At 34.8% G+C, this 22,561-nt stretch overlaps 2 protein-coding genes and 4 long non-coding RNA genes across 7 annotated transcripts in view; 4 read left to right on the forward strand and 2 right to left on the reverse strand.

The window, feature by feature from the left end:
* Positions 1-1,299, reverse strand: part of LOC127831248 (centromere protein I-like) — an 11,572-nt gene extending 10,273 nt beyond the window's left edge. Inside the window, exon 1 of the mRNA XM_052356230.1 lies at positions 1,285-1,299. Coding sequence (XP_052212190.1) covers positions 1,285-1,299 — 15 coding nt within the window. The remainder of the gene's footprint in view (positions 1-1,284) is intronic.
* Positions 1,300-1,440: 141 nt separating this feature from the next.
* Positions 1,441-2,672, forward strand: LOC127831860 (uncharacterized). Its single transcript, XR_008026525.1, has 3 exons — positions 1,441-1,553; positions 2,041-2,108; positions 2,579-2,672. It is a non-coding gene; the product is annotated as an uncharacterized LOC127831860 (long non-coding RNA).
* A 372-nt stretch (positions 2,673-3,044) lies between these two features.
* LOC127831853 (uncharacterized) lies at positions 3,045-11,132 on the forward strand. 2 transcript variants are annotated; one of them, XM_052356937.1, is made up of 6 exons: positions 3,045-3,090; positions 3,337-3,375; positions 3,650-3,727; positions 4,028-4,078; positions 4,806-4,876; positions 10,901-11,132. In XM_052356937.1, the coding sequence occupies exons 1-6, from the start codon at positions 3,081-3,083 to the stop codon at positions 10,979-10,981; spliced, it is 330 nt and encodes a 109-aa protein (XP_052212897.1). In that variant the 5' UTR covers positions 3,045-3,080; the 3' UTR covers positions 10,982-11,132. The 2 variants fall into 2 exon arrangements, with proteins under 2 accessions (XP_052212897.1, XP_052212896.1); XM_052356936.1 differs by lacking the exon at positions 10,901-11,132 and having other exon boundaries at positions 4,806-5,083.
* On the reverse strand, positions 9,373-10,995 carry LOC127831864 (uncharacterized). Its single transcript, XR_008026529.1, has 3 exons — positions 10,850-10,995; positions 9,667-9,779; positions 9,373-9,471 (listed from the first exon to the last, which is right to left on the reverse strand). It is a non-coding gene; the product is annotated as an uncharacterized LOC127831864 (long non-coding RNA).
* A 5,950-nt stretch (positions 11,133-17,082) lies between the features above and the next one.
* LOC127831867 (uncharacterized) lies at positions 17,083-18,219 on the forward strand. The gene is made up of 3 exons (XR_008026531.1): positions 17,083-17,124; positions 17,791-17,856; positions 18,141-18,219. It is a non-coding gene; the product is annotated as an uncharacterized LOC127831867 (long non-coding RNA).
* Positions 18,220-18,239: 20 nt separating this feature from the next.
* Positions 18,240-20,152, forward strand: LOC127831856 (uncharacterized). The gene is made up of 3 exons (XR_008026521.1): positions 18,240-18,819; positions 19,168-19,212; positions 19,428-20,152. It is a non-coding gene; the product is annotated as an uncharacterized LOC127831856 (long non-coding RNA).
* The last annotated feature ends 2,409 nt before the right edge of the window (positions 20,153-22,561 follow it).

Raw genomic sequence — 22,561 nt, forward strand, 5'->3', positions numbered from 1 at the left:
AAGACCTTTCAATGCGCATGAAATTTTTTACCACTGTGACCTTGACCTTGAACTTAGGGTCCGCATTTAGATTTCGAAATCTATTATGTGGTTATCTACCCAATCAGAAGAAGTGCAAGCTTTTTCATCGGACAAAGGAATTTTTCAACAATGAAGCTTGTGTATTTAAAACACATATAGATTTACACAGTAGTGGCTCAGATATGTATTTAGTAGTCAATTGTTTGTGATAACTCATCTGTGAAATGGTTTAGCTCATCCATCAAATGTTTATACAAGGGTTTATAAAATATTGGCGCAAATGGACACCTGTGTATGAGAGAAGAGATAGAATGCAGTCAAGCATAAGAAGCATGAGAAACTAATGATATAGAGCCTCAAGAATCTATAAAAGGGCTGAAACTTTCAATTTGTTCAATTACACTTTTAGACTCATTACTGAAAATCTGTCAAAATGTGTAAGTGGGAAAAATGTGAGAAACAATTTAAAGTAAGATGGACTTTGAACAGGCACATCAAAGACAGACATGAAATTCAACATTTTCATTGTTGTGTCCAAGATTGCGATAGAAAATGTCTGAGACGCTTCTATTTAGTCAACCATTTAACCTAAAACATAACTTTTCCAAAACAGAAGCAATAAGAGAGCATGTTCAGCCATCTCATAAGTCATTCCAATGAGGATGACATGTACGCGTAATGGACGTCAGTGAAATTGATTCAGTATTAGATTTGTTAGGAGAGCAGGATGAGGAGGAGAAATTAGGGTATATATTTTCACTTATTTTTTAGGTTATCTTACATTAACTTCTTCATTTCTACATAGAACTAGAGGTTTGTCACAGACGTGATTAATACCCCCACATGCCGCATTGATACATAATATTTTTCATGTTGTCTTCACAAAAAACAGCAGACACCATGCTCAATTTTTAAAACGAACTAAGTGACTCCTTGACCTAGTTTTTGACCCAGAAAGGCCCATGTTCTAACTTGTCCTTAAGATAATCTCCATAAAACTTCTGACCAAGTTTGGTGAAGATCTGATGTAAACTACTTGAATTAGAGAGCGGACACCATGCTGAATATTAAAAAACGCACTAAGTGACCCCGTGGACCTGGGCCCGTATTCACCAACAATTCTTTACTTGAGAATAAAGAATAAAGAAAATTATTTATTCTTTACTTTTCTAAGAACGTTCTTAGGTCGATTCTTTATCGGTATTCACCAACGCTATTTTTAGCGTTCTTTACTAAGAATTATTTGTTATTGATGTAAGCGACCTTGGTACCCGGCATTTTCGTTAACGCATATAAAACTCGGAACCGTTTACGTGTCTTCTGTCACAACATACAAGATGGCGGACACCAACGCTAACGTTGCTACTAAGTACTAGTAGAAATCGTTGGTCCGAACAGGAGGAAACTGTAATAGCCCATGAAATAATTAAAAACTATGATGTCCTGTTCGGCCCAATGACCGGTTGTGGCGCACTCAAAATTGGAGAGGTTCGAAGGAGAGGCTGGGAAGCCGTGGCAAATGTTCTAAACTGGTTTGTACTTTTGGTGTTATCAATTTTCCATATTTTGGAAATTCTAGCAGAAGGAATATTTGTACAGTTAATTCATTATTTTGTTTTTTAATTATTGATTATAATAAAATTTTTAATTTGTGCAATGTTTAAAAACGAACAGAATGTTAAATAATATGTGACATAAATATAAAAAGCAGTAGATGATTTGAGCACAAAATATTTACCATAATATAAAGTTATAATGCTCCACTATGGTAAAAATATTGTGCTACCCGGTTTCAAATATTCCAAAATATTCAACTAAACCCATATTGTGTCATTTTTCATTAATGATGTATTTCTACTAATTCATTTGTTAATAATTAATCAACAAAATTGTTTGTGTCAAACACACATGAAATATAGATTGCAATGTGAAAAAATGTTTTGAGAAATAAACAAATCATTTCTTAGACTCAATTTCTGATTTTAAAAAATGTACCTAATTGCATTCCATTTATTTCAGCCAATTTTCCACCTATAAGCGCGCAGGTTCAGAGGTGAAGAAAAAATACTATAACATGAAAGACAAAAGTAAGTGAAATTTAAGAGATGTACTCCTGTCTTATTTTTCTTGCTGCTTCTTATGTAATGAAGATAAAATGTTCCACATTTATTGTATTTCACATGAAAAGTGAAACATCATAGTTACTGTGTAAAAATTAGCTGAAATTTGTAATTGATTTTTTGTTATACATGTAGGTTCATGATTATATTGTAAGCCTATTATATACATGTAATAATGTTGTTGAAAAATCAATAATTATATTATATATATTGAGGAATTTTATGAAATTTTCAACATTGTTATATTAATAACTATCTGGTACATTGCTATTATCACCGGTCCAGTATACTTAATGTACATACTGTGCAAATCAAGATACATGAAAATTGCTAAAAATAGCATTAAATCAAACATTGGTGTAACTTTTGCTCCTTTTTGCTCCTTATGTTTATTTTGGGAACTTAAATTACACAGTTTCTTATCAATATAACTATAGCAAAGACAAAAAATGATGAGATGAGGAGGCCAGGCACTGGAGGAGGGCCCCGGGTGAAAGAGTTCACCATTCCGGAGGGGATTCTTCTTCATCATTTTGGGGATTTCCGCCTCTGTGGCAGGGGTCCCCAATGCAATTGACTCTGATGGTTTGTACAGTTTATATAGAATATAATACCAATGTCAATTTTTATTATTATAATATCATTTTTTTTGGCATTATGCTTTGGTATTCATTCTTCAATGAAGGTAATGTTTAACAAAGATACTATTAATTTATGACCAGAATGAAATACATATCATTTTTAAGTGCATTAGAAAAGTATGTTATTAAAGATTCATCATAACTCACCTTAGTCTGTTTGTTGGTATTGTTTTCAGTCCATGTTAAAAGTGATGTGTGATTGTTAATTATAAACTGTTAAATGTTTTAAAATTATATGTATGGCTTTATTTTCTTAGCTCCAGAGGGTGCTTCAATCAACATAATTGAACTGGGCAAGATGCCAATAGGTAAACAATTAATGTAGATTATGCTCTTCATCTTGGTTAATTACATGATGGTGAATGGAGAGAGCTTTTGTATTAAACATAGCATGTTAATAAATTTCTATCAATTCATTACTCACTTTGTAATATTGTTAAAATGGGGTGCCAAAGCTATGTGTAGTTGAGCAAAATATCTTTTATATGATAATATATACATTTTTTTAATATTGTTGTTAAATACTAGATCATTTTGCTTCGTTTATTACACAGATGGTAGCACTTGCATGACGTTCAAGATAGATGAAAGAGGTAAGTGACAGGGGCCTTATTTGTATGTTAACTTTTTGGTGAATGAAAAATAAATATGAAAAACTTATTAAAGTATGAACGTTGCGAAAGTAAATTCATGACAAATAGGTAAATTGGTTGAAAAAGTCCATTTTAAATTAAACAAATGACACCAAGAATTTTAGCCTTTTAGTTAACTTAGTTTTATGATAAACTTTGTTAATAATACATGAAGGGGTGCATTACTTTTATTTTCATTATTTTCATTAAAACAAAAATTGTTTTATATTTGAAGGACTAGGAGCTCAGAAGACATCAAGTGTATTCCAACGTGCAGTGGAAGATGAAGCTGGGCCATGCTCATCAGGGGCCAGTAAGTATTATAAGAACATTATTTCACCAAATGCATACATATTCAATTCATCCCTATCATATGAAGCATTTAATATCACTGTGTTTTTTCCAAAAATTAAAAAATGAAACATTGAAATATAACTTTCCAATTGAATGCAACATCATTTATGTTATCATTGTAATTGTGTGGGGTCACAAGCTAGTTAGGTCAATTCCACACAAATGTGCAGGTATGAAAGTGAGGTTTAATTTTTGCCAAATCTATAAGTCCATTTCAATGCACTTTCAGGATTCCTATGATTGAATAATTGTTTTACAGAGACCAATACCAAATCAATGAAAATGGCCAACAAAAACCAGAGTAAAAGAGGTTAACAATTATTTATTATTCACATGTACATTTATATGTATTATAATATTCCATTTTTGCAAATCTTTCAATGCTTGCAACATATAGATAATTAACCTGTATATTATTCATGGAACTGAATCATGGAACACACACAAAAATGACAAATATTTATAAATGAGACATGGAACTGAAGCATGGAACACAACATACATATAAACTAGATTAACAACAATAACTAAACTTGTGTAAGTCAATGTTCAAGAAGCACTGCTTTTGATGCAGGTAATGAAATATGTAAATGTTATTATGTCAATATGACAAATGTGAACAAGCAATTACTTAATTTTAATTTAAACCTATTTATTTTAGCTTGATTGCATCGAAAGCCTAAGGCTTTTATAAACACTCTCGAGTCTGTTTCCTGGGACTAGAACCAGTACTTGGTGTCTATGGGGGAGATCTAAAGAAAGCTCCCACAGTTGGGATCTAACCCGTGACCTCCTGGTCGCTAGGCGGACACCATATCCATTACACCACGGCAACCAATAAAGCAATTAATTGATGTGCCATTTCTTCAAATGGTTTTCACTATACGTTTTATGAGATATGCATGAAATGGACATAATTAAGAAGGTTAAATCGATTTAGCAAATTTAACTTTTTTTTATTCCATGATTTATGGTATTTTTTGCATTGATAACAAAAAACCTTATAAATTTTCATACAATGTTGTTATTTGTTTTAGCTAGGGCAAGTTTCAACAAATTGGCTGAGGACAACCTAATAGCAGAAAAGAAGAACATCCATCTGCAACAAGTAAATCTAAGATTGAAGAATCAATTGATACTGGCACAACTGAAAGTTGCCAGATTAACGGCACAAACAATTGAAGAAGAAATTAAAATGTTAAAAGCAAGCAATGAATGTTAACCCTTTACCACTTAGTTACGCATTTTCAAACATTTGTAGTCCCTTAAAAAGTTATATTTAATTTAAGACCTTTATTACTAGATTCAATTTGTTAAGGCTTCATATCCAAACCTACTGATGAGCAGCAAACAGCATAAAACCTGAACAGCCTGCGAGTTACTTGCAGGCTGTTCTGGTTTTATGCTATTTGCCCATAGCCATTTTCACTTTGCTTCTAAGTGGGAAAGGGTTAAATCTACAATCTCAAATGATGCCATCTAAATTGTTATTATTGATATTTTTACACAAAGTTTTGAAGTTATTTTTGAGTAGATGGATGTTCTTCTTTTCATTATTTAATCCATTTATGCCTAGCGTCTAGAAAAAAGGCCTTGGCAAACAGCGTAGACTCAGATGGGACGCCACATCATGTGGCGTCTCATCTGGGTCTACGCTGTTTTCTTGAAAGATTTTTTGTAAGAAATATTATAAATATAGAAATATATAGGCTCATATTCACAAACAGTTCTTATCCCCCGCCAGGGGCAGAGGGATATTGTTTAGGCGTTGTCCGTCCGGCCGGCTGTCCATCCGGCACTTTTGTGTCCGGAGCCATATCTTGGAAGTGCTTGGGCGGATTTCAATGAAACTCGGTATGAGTATATATATGGAAAAGAGGATGATGCTTGCCATATGGCATTGTACACCACCGGTTAATAATGGAGTTATGGCCCTTTGTATCTTGAAAAAATGCTTTTTTATGTGACAAAGCACCAGTTAGGCGGGGGATATCAATTAAACGAATTTGCTTGTTTGACTTAAGTCTAAGAATAAATAAGATTCTGTTAATAAGAATATTCAAGTATGGGTTGAATTTTAAGTCAAACATGGCATATACCACCTCTATCAACATCATACTTCATGTAAAACATTGTTAATGACATAATCACCAGTGGTAGAATGTATATATTTAAATGCTGGGTGTAATCTTCTTGGTTCTAAGTCTATTTGTTATTCTTAAGTCTAAGAATTGGTTTGTAAATACGGACCCAGGTTGATTAATGTAAAATGTTATAAAGAAGCTTTATCTGTGTACCTGAATAGGTCTATGTCGCTGATATTTATGCCCCCTTTCGAAGAAGAGGGGGTATATTGCTTTGCTCATGTCGGTCTGTCGGTCCGTCCACCAGGTGGATGTCAGACAATAACTCAAGAACGCTGGACCTAGGATCATGAAACTTCATAGGTACATTGATCATGACTCGCATATGACCCCTATTGATTTTGAGGTCACTTGGTCAAAGGTCAAGGTCACGACCAGAAATAGTAAAATGGTTTTTGAATGATAACTCAAGAACTCATACGCCTAGGATCATGAAACTTCATGGGTAGATTGATCATGACTTGCAGATCACTCCTATCGATTTTGAGGTCACTAGGTATAAGGTCAATGTCACGGTGACCCGAAATAGTAAAATGGTTTTCGGATGATAACTCAAGAACGCATACGCCTAGGATCATGAAACTTCATAGGTAGATTGAACATGACTTGCAGATGACCCCTATTGATTTTGAGGTCAAAAGGTCAAGGTCACGATGACCCGAAATAGTAAAATGATTTTCGGATGATAACTCAAGAACGCTTTTGCCTAGGATCATGACACTTCATAGGTAAATTGATTGTGACTCGCAGATGACCCCTATTGATTTTCAGGTCACTAGGTCAAAGTCACAGTGATTCACGCAATGGCTGCCACTACAATGGACAGCCCATATGGGGGGCATGCATGTTTTACAAACAGCCCTTGTTAATATAAATTTGTCATTTTACTTGAGAAGATGAATGTTATTCTTACTTAAATAGATGGATGTTATTCTTTCCATTATTTGTTTAAATTGTAAAAACCTGTTGACTAAGTGTTGTCTTACAATGTTACCAACATGGTATCCATATATGTCAACATTTTATACAGTAATATATGTCACTGCTGTTGCCAATATTCAAATAGCTTACTATCTATAAGTGTATTTGTTTGAATTATTGCTGGTATCAGCCCATCGTGTACCTTATTAGACAATTATGTTTGTAAACTACCATTTCTGTTGTTCTCTTGTTTAATTAAATATAACTATTTGCAGTAACAATAAATTGCTGTGGATATTTGTTAGTAAAACTATCTTGTTTGTACTGTAATTGCATTTTCTGTTAGTGATTATCTAGTACTACATATTTCACAGATTTTCTGGATGTTTTATTCATAATAAATTTCAGAATATCACAACTTAATTTAAGTTTTGTTATGATTTATCTCACAGACCGCTAGATTTATAACTAAAACATAGATAAGCATGCTTGTTTGCCGTAATTCTTGTAAGCTAATTATTTTATGGTAGACGTACCAAAGGATACTTTCATGAATATAAAAATACACATGCAAATTAATTTTTGTGTTTGAAAAGTCTTTTTGCTTAGCTCAAGGCAATATTGATAACAACAAGTGAGTGTCTGTAATATTATTACATTGATGTGTGTAATAATTTTAATAGTTTCAGACAAAAAACCCTGGGTAGAACCAGTACTCATTATGAATGCATATTAATTGAATATAACAATAAATCAAGTAATTTTCCTGGGTATGGTTATTATAGCCAGTAGTACCAGTACTTACAAAGTATACATATTAATTTAACAACATATTTACAACATAATAAAGTCATGTTCCTAGGTAGAACCAGTACTTGACACAGAAATACATGAATTCAATGAGAACATAATCAAGTTTCCTGGGTAGGGTTAGTAGAACCGTACTTAGAAAGTATACATATTAATTTTACAACATAATAAAGTCACGTTCTTGGGTAGAATTAGAACTTGACACAGGAAAACATGTTACAGTTTAGAATTAGGCAATAAGAGGTTTCAATATTGCAAATTGCCGTTCTTAAGCAGACAAATTCATAGCACAACAATTGAAAAGCTTAAATGAAAATTACCGATAGAAAAGTACATTTACACACATTTCAACAGTGTTGGAATAACATTGTTCATAAAATATTATAAACAAGCATAACAAGTTTGTAATAATGTGCATTACAATTTTGACATGAAAACCGCTCCATAGTAAAGACATACATGTTATTTTTAAAGTTAAATGTTATTCATCTTGTCTTATAACCAAAATTATTACATCATGTTGAATGAGAAAGTGTTTGTGTTAAACATAAAATGTTGATAAATAGTTGACTAGAACATTACATCAAGATAAGAAGTGCAGTGAAATGAAAGGAAGCTTACCCCTGAGTTAAAATTACAGAAACTGTAAGATGAACTACAGAGTTACCTCTCTTTCAAATAACAAAGTCTCCACTAAAATCTGGAAAACAGTGGAAACAGCTTTGTACAATCTTAAAAGTTATGAGACTAATTCACACATAGTACAGTACAGTTAAAGACTATTAAAAGTTAAACGCATCACACTTTTTAGAGAAGTTTAACTCATCACACTTTTTTGAGAAGTTTAACTCATCACACTTTTTAGAGAAGTTTAACTCATCACACTTTTTAGAGAAGTTTAACTCATCACACTTTTTAGAGAAGTTTAACTCATCACACTTTTTAGAGAAGTTTAACTCATCACACTTTTTAGAGAAGTTTAACTCAGAACATTATTTTATTTAATTGAAAAATCTCTGAACTAGTTGTTGCCTTACAATGTTACCAACATGGTTTGCATTTATTTCAACATTTTCATGATAAACTTGTTCTTCAAAAACATCATCCAAATAATCCTCTTCAAGGATATCCCCATGTTCAATTCCAAAATTGTGCATAACTACACACGCAGTGATATAGGTCACTGCTGTCGCCAAGTCAGTCCTTATCCCGTAATGGAGTATTGCGAATCTTCTTTTTATAATACCAAAGGTCTGCTCCACAAGCAATCTTGTTTTGCACAGAGCCAGATTAAACTGCTCTTGATTCTGTGATTCGGGGGTTCAGAAAGGAGTCATCAGGTAGGGTGTACATGGGTACCCCGAGTCTCCAAGAATGAAGCCATTATAAGCTCCTGTTCAGAAATAAAACATTATTTTGTTAATAAAATTAGTCAACGTGTAAACGCTTAGCAATTTTGAGGTCAAAGGTAAATGACACAAGGGTTTATCCGTTTTAACCAGGTTTTCAGAAGGAAAAAAGTAGTTATCAGATTGCTGAATGTCGGCGGGCGGGCAGACTAAAGTATTTTAATTATTCATAAAACATATCATGTTAATTTAATCCTATTGTATTGTTTTAAATGTATTTAACCCTTTATGACACAAGTTGTATGTAATTTGCTTAGTCATAATTATGACTCATAACCATAGACATGTGTATCTGATATATAGCTACCTTGTTCGAACTGGTTCCGTAGATGACACTCTCTCCATATTCTCGCATCATGTGTGCTTCCTGGCCATTTAGCTGTTAAGCTCCTCACTTTTTTGCTGTGGTCACATACCATCTAAATATAAAATAATAATACATAATTTATTATACTATTAATTTTTAATTATACTGAAATCATAGTGAATAATGTTAGTGCTATTTAAAATAGAATATTTAATATTAGTTATTGTCATACATCAGTGATAAAAAAAACGCATAATTATGAGTACTGAAAAACTTTGTTGTGACAAAAGCAAACAAGATAACATACTTGCACGTTCAAACAATGGTAGCCTTTCCTATTTATGAAATCGGCTTCGTGGTTCTTTGGCCTTTGAATGCGAACATGAGTTCCATCAATCAGTCCGATTACATTTGGAAATCCTGAATAATCAATAAGATTATTATTTAACAATTATGTTCATTTATTTAGGACAGGTAAATGAAATTCAGCTGGCATGACTGAATCATTTCTTCAGCACAACATCTTAATTCCCGTAACATTGGAGTACCATTTGTAATAAAATCTGCAAAAAATGGTCTTATAGACATGGAGCGGAAATAAAATAGGTATTGAGGACCTACAGACTGATGGGAAGACTAACAGCGTTAATAAAATCCCACACATACTTTGAGGGGGGACTTTACAAAGACAGATACATATGCAGGTGTGGAGGATACCATGCTAAAACCAAGAGTGAATTGAGATTAAAAGAAGGGTACATAAATGTATAATTATTTAATCATAACACTGTTATATTCCATGGAGTGATATCAAAATGGCATTTACAGTAAAGAGTGCAGATATAATATTACAATAAATGCGAATTAGGAACGTAATGAAACAAAGATTCAATTTGGACTAAACTCAGGTGACATCACCCTTATGTTTATATATGCTAGGCCTCTATCCCCTGTGAACTTGCCCTAGGCATAATTGCATAATGTACCAAGCTATACATAAAACTCTTAGAGAAACACACATAATAAATACTAATATTCTCATTTTGATCGATAACGCTTAACGGCAGATTAATAACCACAATGTCGTAATTATCAAAATGTCATTTTCAGTTAAGAATGAAGATATATAATATTACAATAACTGCGAATAAACGACATGAGAGAAGTATCCACTCTGGACTAAACTCCGGTGACATGGCCCTTAAATTAACGTATGCTTCACCTTTCTGTGAACTTGCATTTGGCCTAATGCAGAATGTATCATACAAAACATGAAATGGAGACAGTGATAAAAATTACTGAATAAAAATAGTGTATAAATCATTTGATTAAAAAAAATCACATCAAAAAATTGTTGGTCCTAACTGCGTATGTTGTTTATGCAATAACGACGACAATGCCCCCACAAAAATGAAGTGCAAGTGAATGATTTCCCTTGGATAAATGTTCTCAGTCAAGGTCATTTTGACAAACACAAATCTGGCACTCACCAGCAATGGACTGAAATCTGGATTTTAGAGTTTTGCACTCTTCCCTGTCAGGAAACCGTACGTAACGGCGAGCTAGTCGAGCTATTGCTCGTCCAACTCGTCGGCAGCATCTTGATACGGATGGCTGACTGACTCGAACAGTGTCTCCTACGACGAGTTGGAAGGATCCAGTCGCCATGGCACGAAGAAATATGCACAGCTGCTGGATCGGCAGGAGAGGAGAATTCCTCAGCGTTCCAAAGTCCAGAGAATCGGCGACCAAATTTAATAAGGTCAGTATAGTTGCCGGAATAAATCGGTATCTTCTATAAACCTCCATTTCCGACAAACCGTCTAGAGGATTTTCTCTGTCAAACAATCTTCTACGCGGGACATTTTCGACGTTTTCAAACAAGATATTGGCGTAGGGAAACACTCTTTTCAATTTTCCTGATTCCATTGGCTGTTTCGTCCCCTGTTTCGATTGGCTGTTTCGGCTATGGAAAATAGTTGTATGGCCATACACGAGAAATACCGGTTATGGAAGAGAAAGACCGGTTATAAAACATTTAGTTTTAGAAAGACGTCCGAGGACTAAAAGATAAAAAGTAAATAGTAATAACATAAATTTCATTCTTAAATACGAATGAAATTATATGTACTGGTACTAGTCTTCTATCTGCAATGGTCAAATATGGATGTGTATGGTGTACTTAAATAAATAAACTACACGTATGGTTTATAAGTTTAATGTACATCGATAATAAATATATAATCAGGCAAAATGATAGTGCGCGTGCATGTGATGAGCGCTACTGCAAGTCGACTAAAGCCACAGTAAATAACTATTAAAATGACAACATTGCTCATTTCTTCAAGTCGACTATGGCCACAGTGAATGACTCTGAAAATGAAACAATTTTTCGTTACTGCAAGTCAAATATAGCTACAGTAAATTACTCTAAAAATTTCACCACTGTTCATTAACGAAAGTCGACTATGACCACAGCAAATGACTCTTAAAATGACACAATTGTTTATTACTGCAAGTAGACTATGGCCACAGTTAATCACTCTTAAAATGACACCATCGTTCATAACTGAAAGTCGACTATAGCCACAGCAAATGGCTCTTAAAATGTCCCCATCGTTCATAACTGCAAGTCGACTAAGGCCACGGTAAATGACTCTTAAAAAGACACCATTTTTCATAACTTCAAGTCGACTATGGCCACAGTAAATGACTCTTAAAATGACACCATCGTTCATTACTGCTAGTCGACTATGGCCACAGTAAATGCCTCTTAAAATGACACCATCGTACATTACTGCAAGTCGACTATGGCCACAGTAAATGACTCTTTAAATGACACCATTGTTCATTACTGCAAGTCGACTATGGCCACAGTAAATGACTCTTAAAATAACACCTTCGTTCATTTCTAAAAGTCGACTATGGCCACAGTAAATGACTCTTAAAACGAAACCATCGTTCATCACTGAAAGTCGACTATGGCCACAGTAAATTACTCTTAAAATGTCAGCACTGTTCATTACTGCATGTCGAATATGGCCACAGTAAATGACTCTTAAAATGACACCATCGTACATTACTGCAAGTCGAATATGGCCTCAGTAAATGACTCTTAAAATGTCACCACTGTTCATTACTGCAAGTCGACTATGGCCACAGTAAATGTCTCTTAAAAGGACACCATCGTTCATTACTACTAGTCAACTATGGCCGCAGTAAAAGACTCTTAAAATGACACCATCGTTCATTACTTAAAGTCGACTATGGCCACAGTAAATGACTCTTAAAATGACACCATCGTTCATTACTGCAATTCGACTATGGCCACAGTAAATGACTCTTAAAATAACACCATCGTTCATTAATAAAAGTCTACTATGGCCACAGTAAATGACTCTTAGAATGACACCATCGTTTGTTACTGCTAGTCGACTATGGCCACAGTAAATGCCTCTTAAAATGACACCATCTTATATTACTGCAAGTCGACTATGGCCACAGTAGATGACTCTTTAAATGACACCATCGTTCATTACTAAAAGTCGACTATGGCCACAGTAAATTACTCTAAAAATGACACCATCGTTCATTACTTCCAGTCAACTATGGCCACAATAAATGACTCTTAAAAGAACACCATCGTTCGTTACTGAAATTCGACTATGGCCACAGTAAATGACTCTCAAAATGGGACCATCGTTCATGACGGCAAGTCGACTATGGCCACAGTAAATGACTCTTAAAATGACACCACCGTTCATTACTGGAAGTCGACTATGGCCACAGTAAATGACTCTTAAAATGTCACCACTGTTCATTACTGCAATTCGACTATTGCCACAGTAAATGACTCTTAAAATGACACCATCGTTTGTTACTGAAAGTCGACTATGACCACAGTAAATGACTCTTAAAATGACACCATTGTTCATTACTACACCATCGTTCATTACTGCAAGTCGACAATTGCCACAGTAAATGACTCTTTAAATGTCACCACTGTTCATTACTGCAAGTCGACTATGGCCACAGTAAATGTCTCTTAAAATAACACCGTCGTTTATTACTAAAAGTAGACTATGGCCACAGTAAATGACCCTTAAAATGACACCATCGTTCATTACTAAATGTCGACTATGGCCATAATAAATGATTCTTAAAATAACACTATCGTTCATTACTGAAAGTCGACTATGGCCACAGTAAATGACTCTTAAAATGTCACCACTGTTCATTACTGCAAGTAGACTATGGCCACAGTAAATGGCTCTTAAAATGACAACATCGTAATTTACTGCAAGTCGACTATGGCCACAGTAAATGACTCTTAAAATGTCACCACTGTTCATTACTGCAATTCGACTATGGCCACAGTAAATGACTCTTAAAATGACACCATCGTTCATTACTGCTATTTGACTATGGCCACAGTAAATGCCTCTTAAAATGACACCATCGTACATTACTGAAAGTCGACTATGGCCACAGTAAATGACTCTTAAAATAACACTATCGTTCATTTCTGAAAGTCGACTATGGCTACAGTAGATGACTCTCAAAATGTCACCACTGTTCATTACTGCAAGTCGACTATGGCCACAATAAATGACTCTTAAAATGTCACCACTGTTCATCACTGCAAGTCGACTATGGCCACAGTAAATGCCTTTTAAAATGACACCATCGTTCATTACTAAAAGTCGACTATGGCCACAGTAAATGACTCTTAAAATGACACAATCGTTCATTACTGAAAGTCGACTATGGCCACAGTAAATTACTCTTAAAACTACACCATCGTTCATTACTGCAATTCGACTATGGCCACAGTTAATGACTCTTAAAATGACACCACCGTTCATTACTGGAAGTCGACTATGGCCACAGTAAATGACTCTTAAAATGTCACCACTGTTCATTACTGCAATTCGACTATGGCTACAGTAAATGACTCTTAAAATAACACCATCGTTCATTACTAAACGTCGACTATGGCCACAGTAAATGACTTTTAAAATGTCACCACTGTTCATTACTGCAAGTCGACTATGGCCACAGTAAATGATTCTTAAAATGACACCATCGTTCATAACTGCTAGTCGACTATGGCCACAGTAAAAGACTCTTAAAATGACACCATCGTTCATTACTAAAAGTCGACTATGGCCACAGTAAATGACTCATAAAATAACACCATTGTTCATTACTGCAATTCGACTATGGCCACAGTAAATGACTCTTAAAATGACACCATTGTACATTACTGCAAGTCGACTATGGCCACAGTAAATGACTCTTAAAATGACACCATTGTACATTACTGCAAGTCGACTATGGCCACAGTAAATGACTCTTAAAATGTTACCACTGTTCATTACTGCAAGTCGACTATGGCCACAGTAAATGATTCTTTAAATGACACCATCGTTCATTACTGCTAGTCAACTATGGCCGCAGTAAAAGACTCTTAAAATGACACCATCGTTCATTACTTAAAGTCGACTATGGCCACAGTAAATGACTCTTAAAATGACACCATCGTTCATTACTGCATTTCGACAATGGCTACAGTAAATGACTCTTAAAATGACACCATCGTAATTTACTGCAAGTCGACTATGGCCACAGTAAATGCCTCTTCAAATGACACCATCTTACATTACTGCAAGTCGACTATGGCCACAGTAAATGACTCTTTAAATGACACCATCGTTCATTACTGCAAGTCGACTATGGCCACAGTAAAAGACTCTTAAAATGACACCATCGTTCATTACTAAAAGTCGACTATGGCCACAGTAAATGACTCTTAAAATGACACCATCGTTCATTACTTCCAGTCGACTATGGCCACAGTAAATGACTCTTAAAAGAACACCATCGTTCGTTACTGAAATTCGACTATGGCCACAGTAAATGACTCTCAAAATGGGACCATCGATCATGACGGCAAGTCGACTATGGCCACAGTAAATGACTCTTAAAATGACACCACCGTTCATTACTGGAAGTCGACTATGGCCACAGTAAATGACTCTTTAAATGTCACCACTGTTCATTACTGCAATTCGACTATGGCCACAGTAAATGTCTCTTTAAATGACACCATCGTTTATAACTGCTATTTGACTATGGCGTCAGTAAATGCCTCTTAAAATGACACCATCGTACATAACTGAAAGTCGACTATGGCCACAGTAAATGACTCTTAAAATAACACTATCGTTCATTTCTGAAAGTCGACTATGGCTACAGTAGATGACTCTCAAAATGTCACCACTGTTCATCACTGCAAGTCGACTATGGCCACAGTAAATGCCTTTTAAAATGACACCATCGTTCATTACTTAAAGTCGACTATGGCCACAGTAAATGACTCTTAAAATGACACAATCGTTCATTACTGAAAGTCGACTATGGCCACAGTAAATTACTCTTAAAACTACACCATCGTTCATTACTGCAATTCGACTATGGCCACAGTTAATGACTCTTAAAATGACACCACCGTTCATAACTGGAAGTCGACTATGGCCACAGTACATGACTCTTAAAATGTCACCACTGTTCATTACTGCAATTCGACTATGGCCACAGTAAATGACTCTTAAAATAACACCATCGTTCATTACTAAACGTCGACTATGGCCACAGTAAATGACTCTTAAAATGTCACCACTGTTTATTACTGCAAGTCAAAGATGGCCACAGTAAATGATTCTTAAAATGACACCATCGTTCATAGCTGCTAGTCGACTATGGCCACAGAAAAAGACTCTTAAAATGACACCATCGTTCATTACTAAAAGTCGACTATGGCCACAGTAAATGACTCATTAAATAACACTATCGTTCATTACTGCAATTCGACTATGGCCACAGTAAATGCCTTTTAAAATGTCACCACTGTTCATTACTGCAAGTCAACTATGGCCACAGTAAATGACTCATAAAATGACACCATCGTACATTACTGCAAGTCGACTATGGCCACAGTAAATGACTCTTAAAATGACACCATCGTTCATTACTGCAAGTCGACTATGGCCACAGTAAATGACTTTTAAAATGACACCCTTTTTTATTACTGGAAGTCGACTATGGCCACAGTAAATGACTCTTAAAATGTCACCACTGTTCATTACTGCAAGTCGACTATGGCCACAGTAAATGACTCTTAAAATGTAATCACTGTTCATTACTGCAAGTCGACTATGGCAACATTAAATGCTATCTAGGTCCCTGTGGCATACAAAACGTGATTTTCCATTGTCACATCGACGGTGGAAGACAGGTGAGCAATGGTTTCATAGGATTTCTACATGTTCTAGTGGTTACAATAATGTAAAAGAAAGTCATATATATTTTACTCTTCATTGGATCACATAAGTTCATAGGAATTTGGTCGAAGTTCTATCGCCATTTCATTCCGATCTGTTTTTATATATATTTCAGTGACGTTTTGTGGTTGCTTAACCATTGCAAATTTATTACAAACGTAGACGCGGCACCAAAAAGTTCCATCGGATATGGATTTTGCGTTTTCACGTTAGAGGTATTAATTCATACATTACTCTCCGTTGCATGCCTATTGATTATCATATTCAAATATTAATGCACAATTTCATTAACATATTGTCATACTCTTGAAACAGTGTACATGCTATAATCATTTGGTTCTTTTTTATCAGTTTTTTCCTTATGTTATTCAGGCACTGATTGTCGTGGAGAAAAACATCCAAGATACCTTTTCAGAAAACGGGTAAGTTGTAATTGTCATAAATAAGGTTGCTTTTCTGCAATTAAATTCAATGCACTGATATACTAAGCTTATTCAAAATGTGCGTTAATGCTTACAAAAACTGACTTTAACAGCAGAAAAGCTTTGTAAACGGCGTAGTATTCGAACTCGGTCTTGCCACCGAAACCTATGTGTGACGGTGTTGTGGAATTGGTCTTGATGCGTCTGTTACTTGCCCAAAGTCAATAGCTTTTTCGAATTCTATGAGCTCCGAACGAAATAGATAAACTCTATATGAGAAATTCGTAAAGACCAAAGTATCGCAATGATCCGGTTGCATTACGAACAGGCACTTCGTACAGTACAATGCCTAGCAATGGCAACTGTATTTTGCATAAGCGCTTGGCATTCAAAATACCAATTATATTGAAAGCTATATGTGTTCCCTTATTTATATAACCACTTTATATTTAGGATAAGAGCCGAAATATTTTGAATCAATCAACGATTAAAGTCGAGGTTCGATTGTAAAGAAAAAATATGTGTTATTCGCTTATTCACAATTTCTCCTGACAAACGGTACCATACACAATGTAAAACTTTCCCTTTCTTTGATTTCATACAAATTTCACAAAACATGGGAAATTGATTGCTTACTTAAACTGTCAATAATGACGACATTTACAGGAACCACCCTTTGGTAAAGCTCGTAGCTAACGAAAAGCTGAAATCAGCTTACAAGAAGAACAAAAGGTATTTCGTATTATATTTTTTTTTATTGAGTATTGATTTTTTCATGAACTATTCCAGTCAGCCATAACATTATCATTGGGCCGTTTACAATGGATTTAGAAAAGTGAAAAATAAACATTATATTGCATATGACCGATTTTGTAAAGGTTAAAAATTAGTATGTGGAAAGAGGAAAGATATACATCTAAGGTCGTGCTCGATCGAGACTGCCATCAACATTTGTTAAAAACTAAACTTAAACTTATAAAAATTAAAACCAATACCATTTCTATATTAAATTACAGACTAGTTTCATCGTATACAGAATCCGTCCTCGTCAAGGAAGCGTGTTCAGTGATCATGCAAGAGGTAAAGAGTATGGTCTTTGATTATGTTTTGTAACAAGTATTATCTTACAATAATATATACGTTTTCAAAACATGATTTTATTTATAAGAGTGCGTAACATTTTGTTCATTTTGTGCACAACCACATTTTATTCACGAAAGTATAAACTTGCGCTGTGTTTGTGTAAATTTAATTCGTCAAATGTAAATATTTTAAATGTTAATGGGACGAACAAATTCTTAAAATGTACAATATCTCCATATAACATGCCTGTTAGACTCTCAATAGACATAGAATCCCGTTTTATTTTTTACGCGGTTTTTTTAAAGGCGAGTCCGAACAATATAAATAGTAAAGCCAAAAATTTAAAGTTATATAATTAATTGAAAAAAGTATATCGGTTTCGAATGTCATACAATAATTATTTTCTTCTTTGGTGTCAAAGTAAACTACATTTTCGTACAGAAAATATTTCACAGTACATGTATGTAAAATTTGTTAAATATTCTCATAATCGTTTGTTTCATATCATAAAACTGCACGCGACTGGATGTAGTTATAAAGAGGCCACAGAGGCTCTGCAACGAACGGTGGCCAAAAGTATTTTCACAGCATATAGCCTGGCAACAACTCACCGTATGTATTGTCCATATCATTAATACTACAATGATCAGTTTTGTAAAAAAAATATAGCAGTCATATTAGGTTTTTCTTTTCGTATTAATGTCATAGAAATTTCATTCGGATTTACGTTTTACAAAATGGTTTAAAGAGATATCTGTAACGTGTTTTAGCATAACCAAGCCATTAATACAATTACTAGTCACAGGCAATTTATGATTAGTAAAAGTTTATCGTATCATCGAAATAAAACAATTACTTATAAGTGCCTCGTAGCCTTTGACACTTTAAAAGTTTGACTTGTTATGTAACTTGATGTGTTTTTAGTTCATTTTCACAAATATTTTAGGTTTTTTAATGCAGGCTCGAGCATAAAAGAATATTGATCAAGCGCCCTAGCAGATAGACGTAAGTAAAACACGGAACATAAATTTTACAGATGAAATTGTAGGTGCTCATGAAATTTCATGTAAGAAATTTTTCTGGATAGTAGATGTATATTCATGTTAAAAAGCAAGTTTTCTTGTAGCGAATGTCACAACTTTCATGGTACTCAAAAACTGTGTGAGAATCCTAGTCAATATGTCGTACCAGATTGGATTTTGTTGCAATCTATTTCAAAGGTAAAGCCTGGTGAACACAAAGACGCTAACATCCTGCAGAAACGTTCAACATGGCTGACAACACCGTACGTTCGGAAGATGTGTAAGGACAAAAGTGGGATCGTTGCATTACAGACACCGGTTTACTGTTAACTGTTGAGTTATCGATCCGGACAGAACTTAAGTGTGCACCACTGCAGTATGATGACATTTAAGTTTTATAGACTTTCATGCAATAGTTACTGTCACACAGCTCCGGACATTGAAAGTGGAAGGACGGAGAACCACACAGAAACAATATCGGCGAATGATGATGTATATTTGTTTTAAGTTTCGTGAAATAGGTACTGTGAAATAGCTCCGGACGTACAACCTTCCTGAATTTCAATCTATTAAGGGGCAATAAATTAATAACGCGTGCACCGCAGTATGATTGAACACATTCATATTAAGTTTAATGAAATTTAATAAATAATTATTGATAAACACCTCCGGACATCGCCAAAATAATATTCCTTCACTGTCTTAGAGGGGTAAAAAGCCATCATAATGGAGGTGTCATTTTGTCTACTTACATGAGTTGGCGCATTCGGATTAAATGCGTATTCTACATGCAATAATAAATGCATGCAAAAATAAATATCTTTCTTGCAACAAGCGTAAATCTACTGCAAATCTTAGCAAAACATTTGCAAACGTATGTGCGTGTGTATAGTGACGCAATCATACGTTTTTCCATAGGTAATTTGTTTATTAATGACAATATGTTTATATTTGATTAATACAATACCTGGATATTATATGACTATGTCAGTTTCTGTTCCGAATCGCCCCCGTGCTTCTTTCTAGCAGCACCATGTACCTTTTGGGATCAAAGATCTTACCCTGTATTATACATACGTACGTGGTCCTTTATTCATGGCAGGTGATGAATTGCCAAAACAGAACGGCACAAAACGAAACAAAATACAAAAGAGTACAATAAAGCCGGTGTCACCGCTTTGGAACGGTCAATGTTAACTACTGGGCAGGTTAAACAGGTTAATGAGCGCTCAAACTCATACGTGAATCAGGAATATTCATTATACATACAAGTGTTAAATATAGTACTCTTACATTGTATTATATTTATGGCTATATGGTTGATAAGAGCGCCTATGTCTTTTGACTAAATCTCGTTCATATTTCAGTATTTATGGCTATATGGCGAATAAGAGCGACTATGTCTTTTGAATAAATGCTTATAATGGGATAAGAGCGCGTTTGTCTTTTCATTAAATCTCGTTCTAATTTCCGTATTTATTGCCTATATGGATGATAAAAGAGACTATTTGTTTAAACAAAATGTCGTTCATATTTCCGTATTAATGCTTATCAAGGGAAAAGAGCGCCTATGTATATTGACTAAATCTCGTTCATATTTCCGTATTAATGGCTATATGGCGGATAAGAGCGCCTATGTGGTTTGCCTAAAACTCGTTCACAATTTTGTATTAATGCTTATAATGGCATAAGAGCGCCTTTGTCTTTATACAAAATCTCATTCACATTTTCGTATTAATGCTTCAACATAGATAATTGGGGTTATTTACTGTGGCCATAGTCGACTTTCAGTAATGAACGATGGTGTCATTTTAAGATTCATTTACTGTGGCCATAGTCGACTTCCAGTAATGAACGATGGTGTCATTTTAAGAGTCATTTACTGTGGCCATAGTCAATTTTTAGTAATGAACGGTGGTGTCATTTTAAGATTCATTTACTGTGACCATAGTCGAATAGCAGTAATGAACGATGGGAGTCATTTGAAGAGTCATTTACTGTGGCCATAGTCGACTTGCAGTAAGTAACGATGGTCTTATTTTGAGAGTAATTTACTGTGGCCATAGTCAAATTTCAGTAATGAACGATGGTGTTATTTTAAGAGTCATTTACTGTTGCCATAGTCGACTTGCAGTAATGAACGATGGTTCCATTTTAAGAGTCATTTACTGTGGCAATAGTCGACTTGCAGTAATGAACGACGGTGTCATTTTAAGAGTCATTTACTGTGGCCATAGTCGACTTGCAGTAATGAACGATGGTCTTATTTTAAGAGTCATTTACTGTGGCCATAGTCGACTTTTAGTATTGAACGATGGTGTCATTTTAAGTCATTTACTGTGTTCATAGTCGACTTGCAGTAATGAACGATGGTGTCATTTTAAGAGTCATTTACTGTGGCCATAGTCGACTTTCAGTAATGAACGATGGTGTTATTTTAAGAGTCATTTACTGTGGCCATAGTCGACTTTTAGTATTAAACGATGGTGTCATTTTAAGAGTAATTTACTGTGGCCATAGTCGACCTTTAGTAATGAACGGTGGTTTCATTTTAAGAGTCATTTACTGTGGCCATAGTCGACTTGCAGTAATGAACGATGGTCTTATTTTAAGAGTCATATACTGTGGCCATAGTCGACTTGCAGTAATGAACGATGGTGTAATTTTAAGTGTCATTTACTGTGGCCATAGTCGACTTTCAGTAATGAACAATGACGTCATTTTAAGAGTCATTTACTGTGGCTATAGTCGACATTTATTAATGAAGGATGGTGTCATATTAAGAGTCATTTACTGTGGCCATAGTCGACTTTCAGTAATGAACGATGGCGTCATTTTAAGAGTCATTTACTGTGGCCATAGTCGACTTGTAATAATGAACGATGGGTGTCATTTTAAGTCATTTACTGTGGCCATAGTCGACTTTTAGTAATGAACGATGGTGTCATTTTTTAGAGTCATTTACTGTGGCCAAAGTCGACCTTTAGTAATGAACGGTGGTGTTATTTTAAGAGTCTTTCACTGTGGCCATAGTCGACTTTCAGTAATGAACGATGGCGTCATTTTAGGAGGCTTTTACTGTGGCCATAGTCGACTTGTAATAATAAACGATGGGTGTCATTTTAAGAGTCATTTACTGTGGCCATAGTCAACTTTTAGTAATGAACGATGGTGTTATTTTAATCGTGAATTACTGTGGCCATAGTCGACTTTGAGTAAAGAACGATGGTGTTATTTTAAGAGTCATTTACTGTTGCCATAGTTGACCTCCAGTAATGAACGATGGTGTCATTTTAAGAGTCATTAACTGTTGCCATAGTCGACTTGCAGTA

The sequence above is a fragment of the Dreissena polymorpha genome, chromosome 5, assembly GCF_020536995.1.
Source record: "Dreissena polymorpha isolate Duluth1 chromosome 5, UMN_Dpol_1.0, whole genome shotgun sequence".
Classification (NCBI taxonomy): domain Eukaryota; kingdom Metazoa; phylum Mollusca; class Bivalvia; order Myida; family Dreissenidae; genus Dreissena; species Dreissena polymorpha.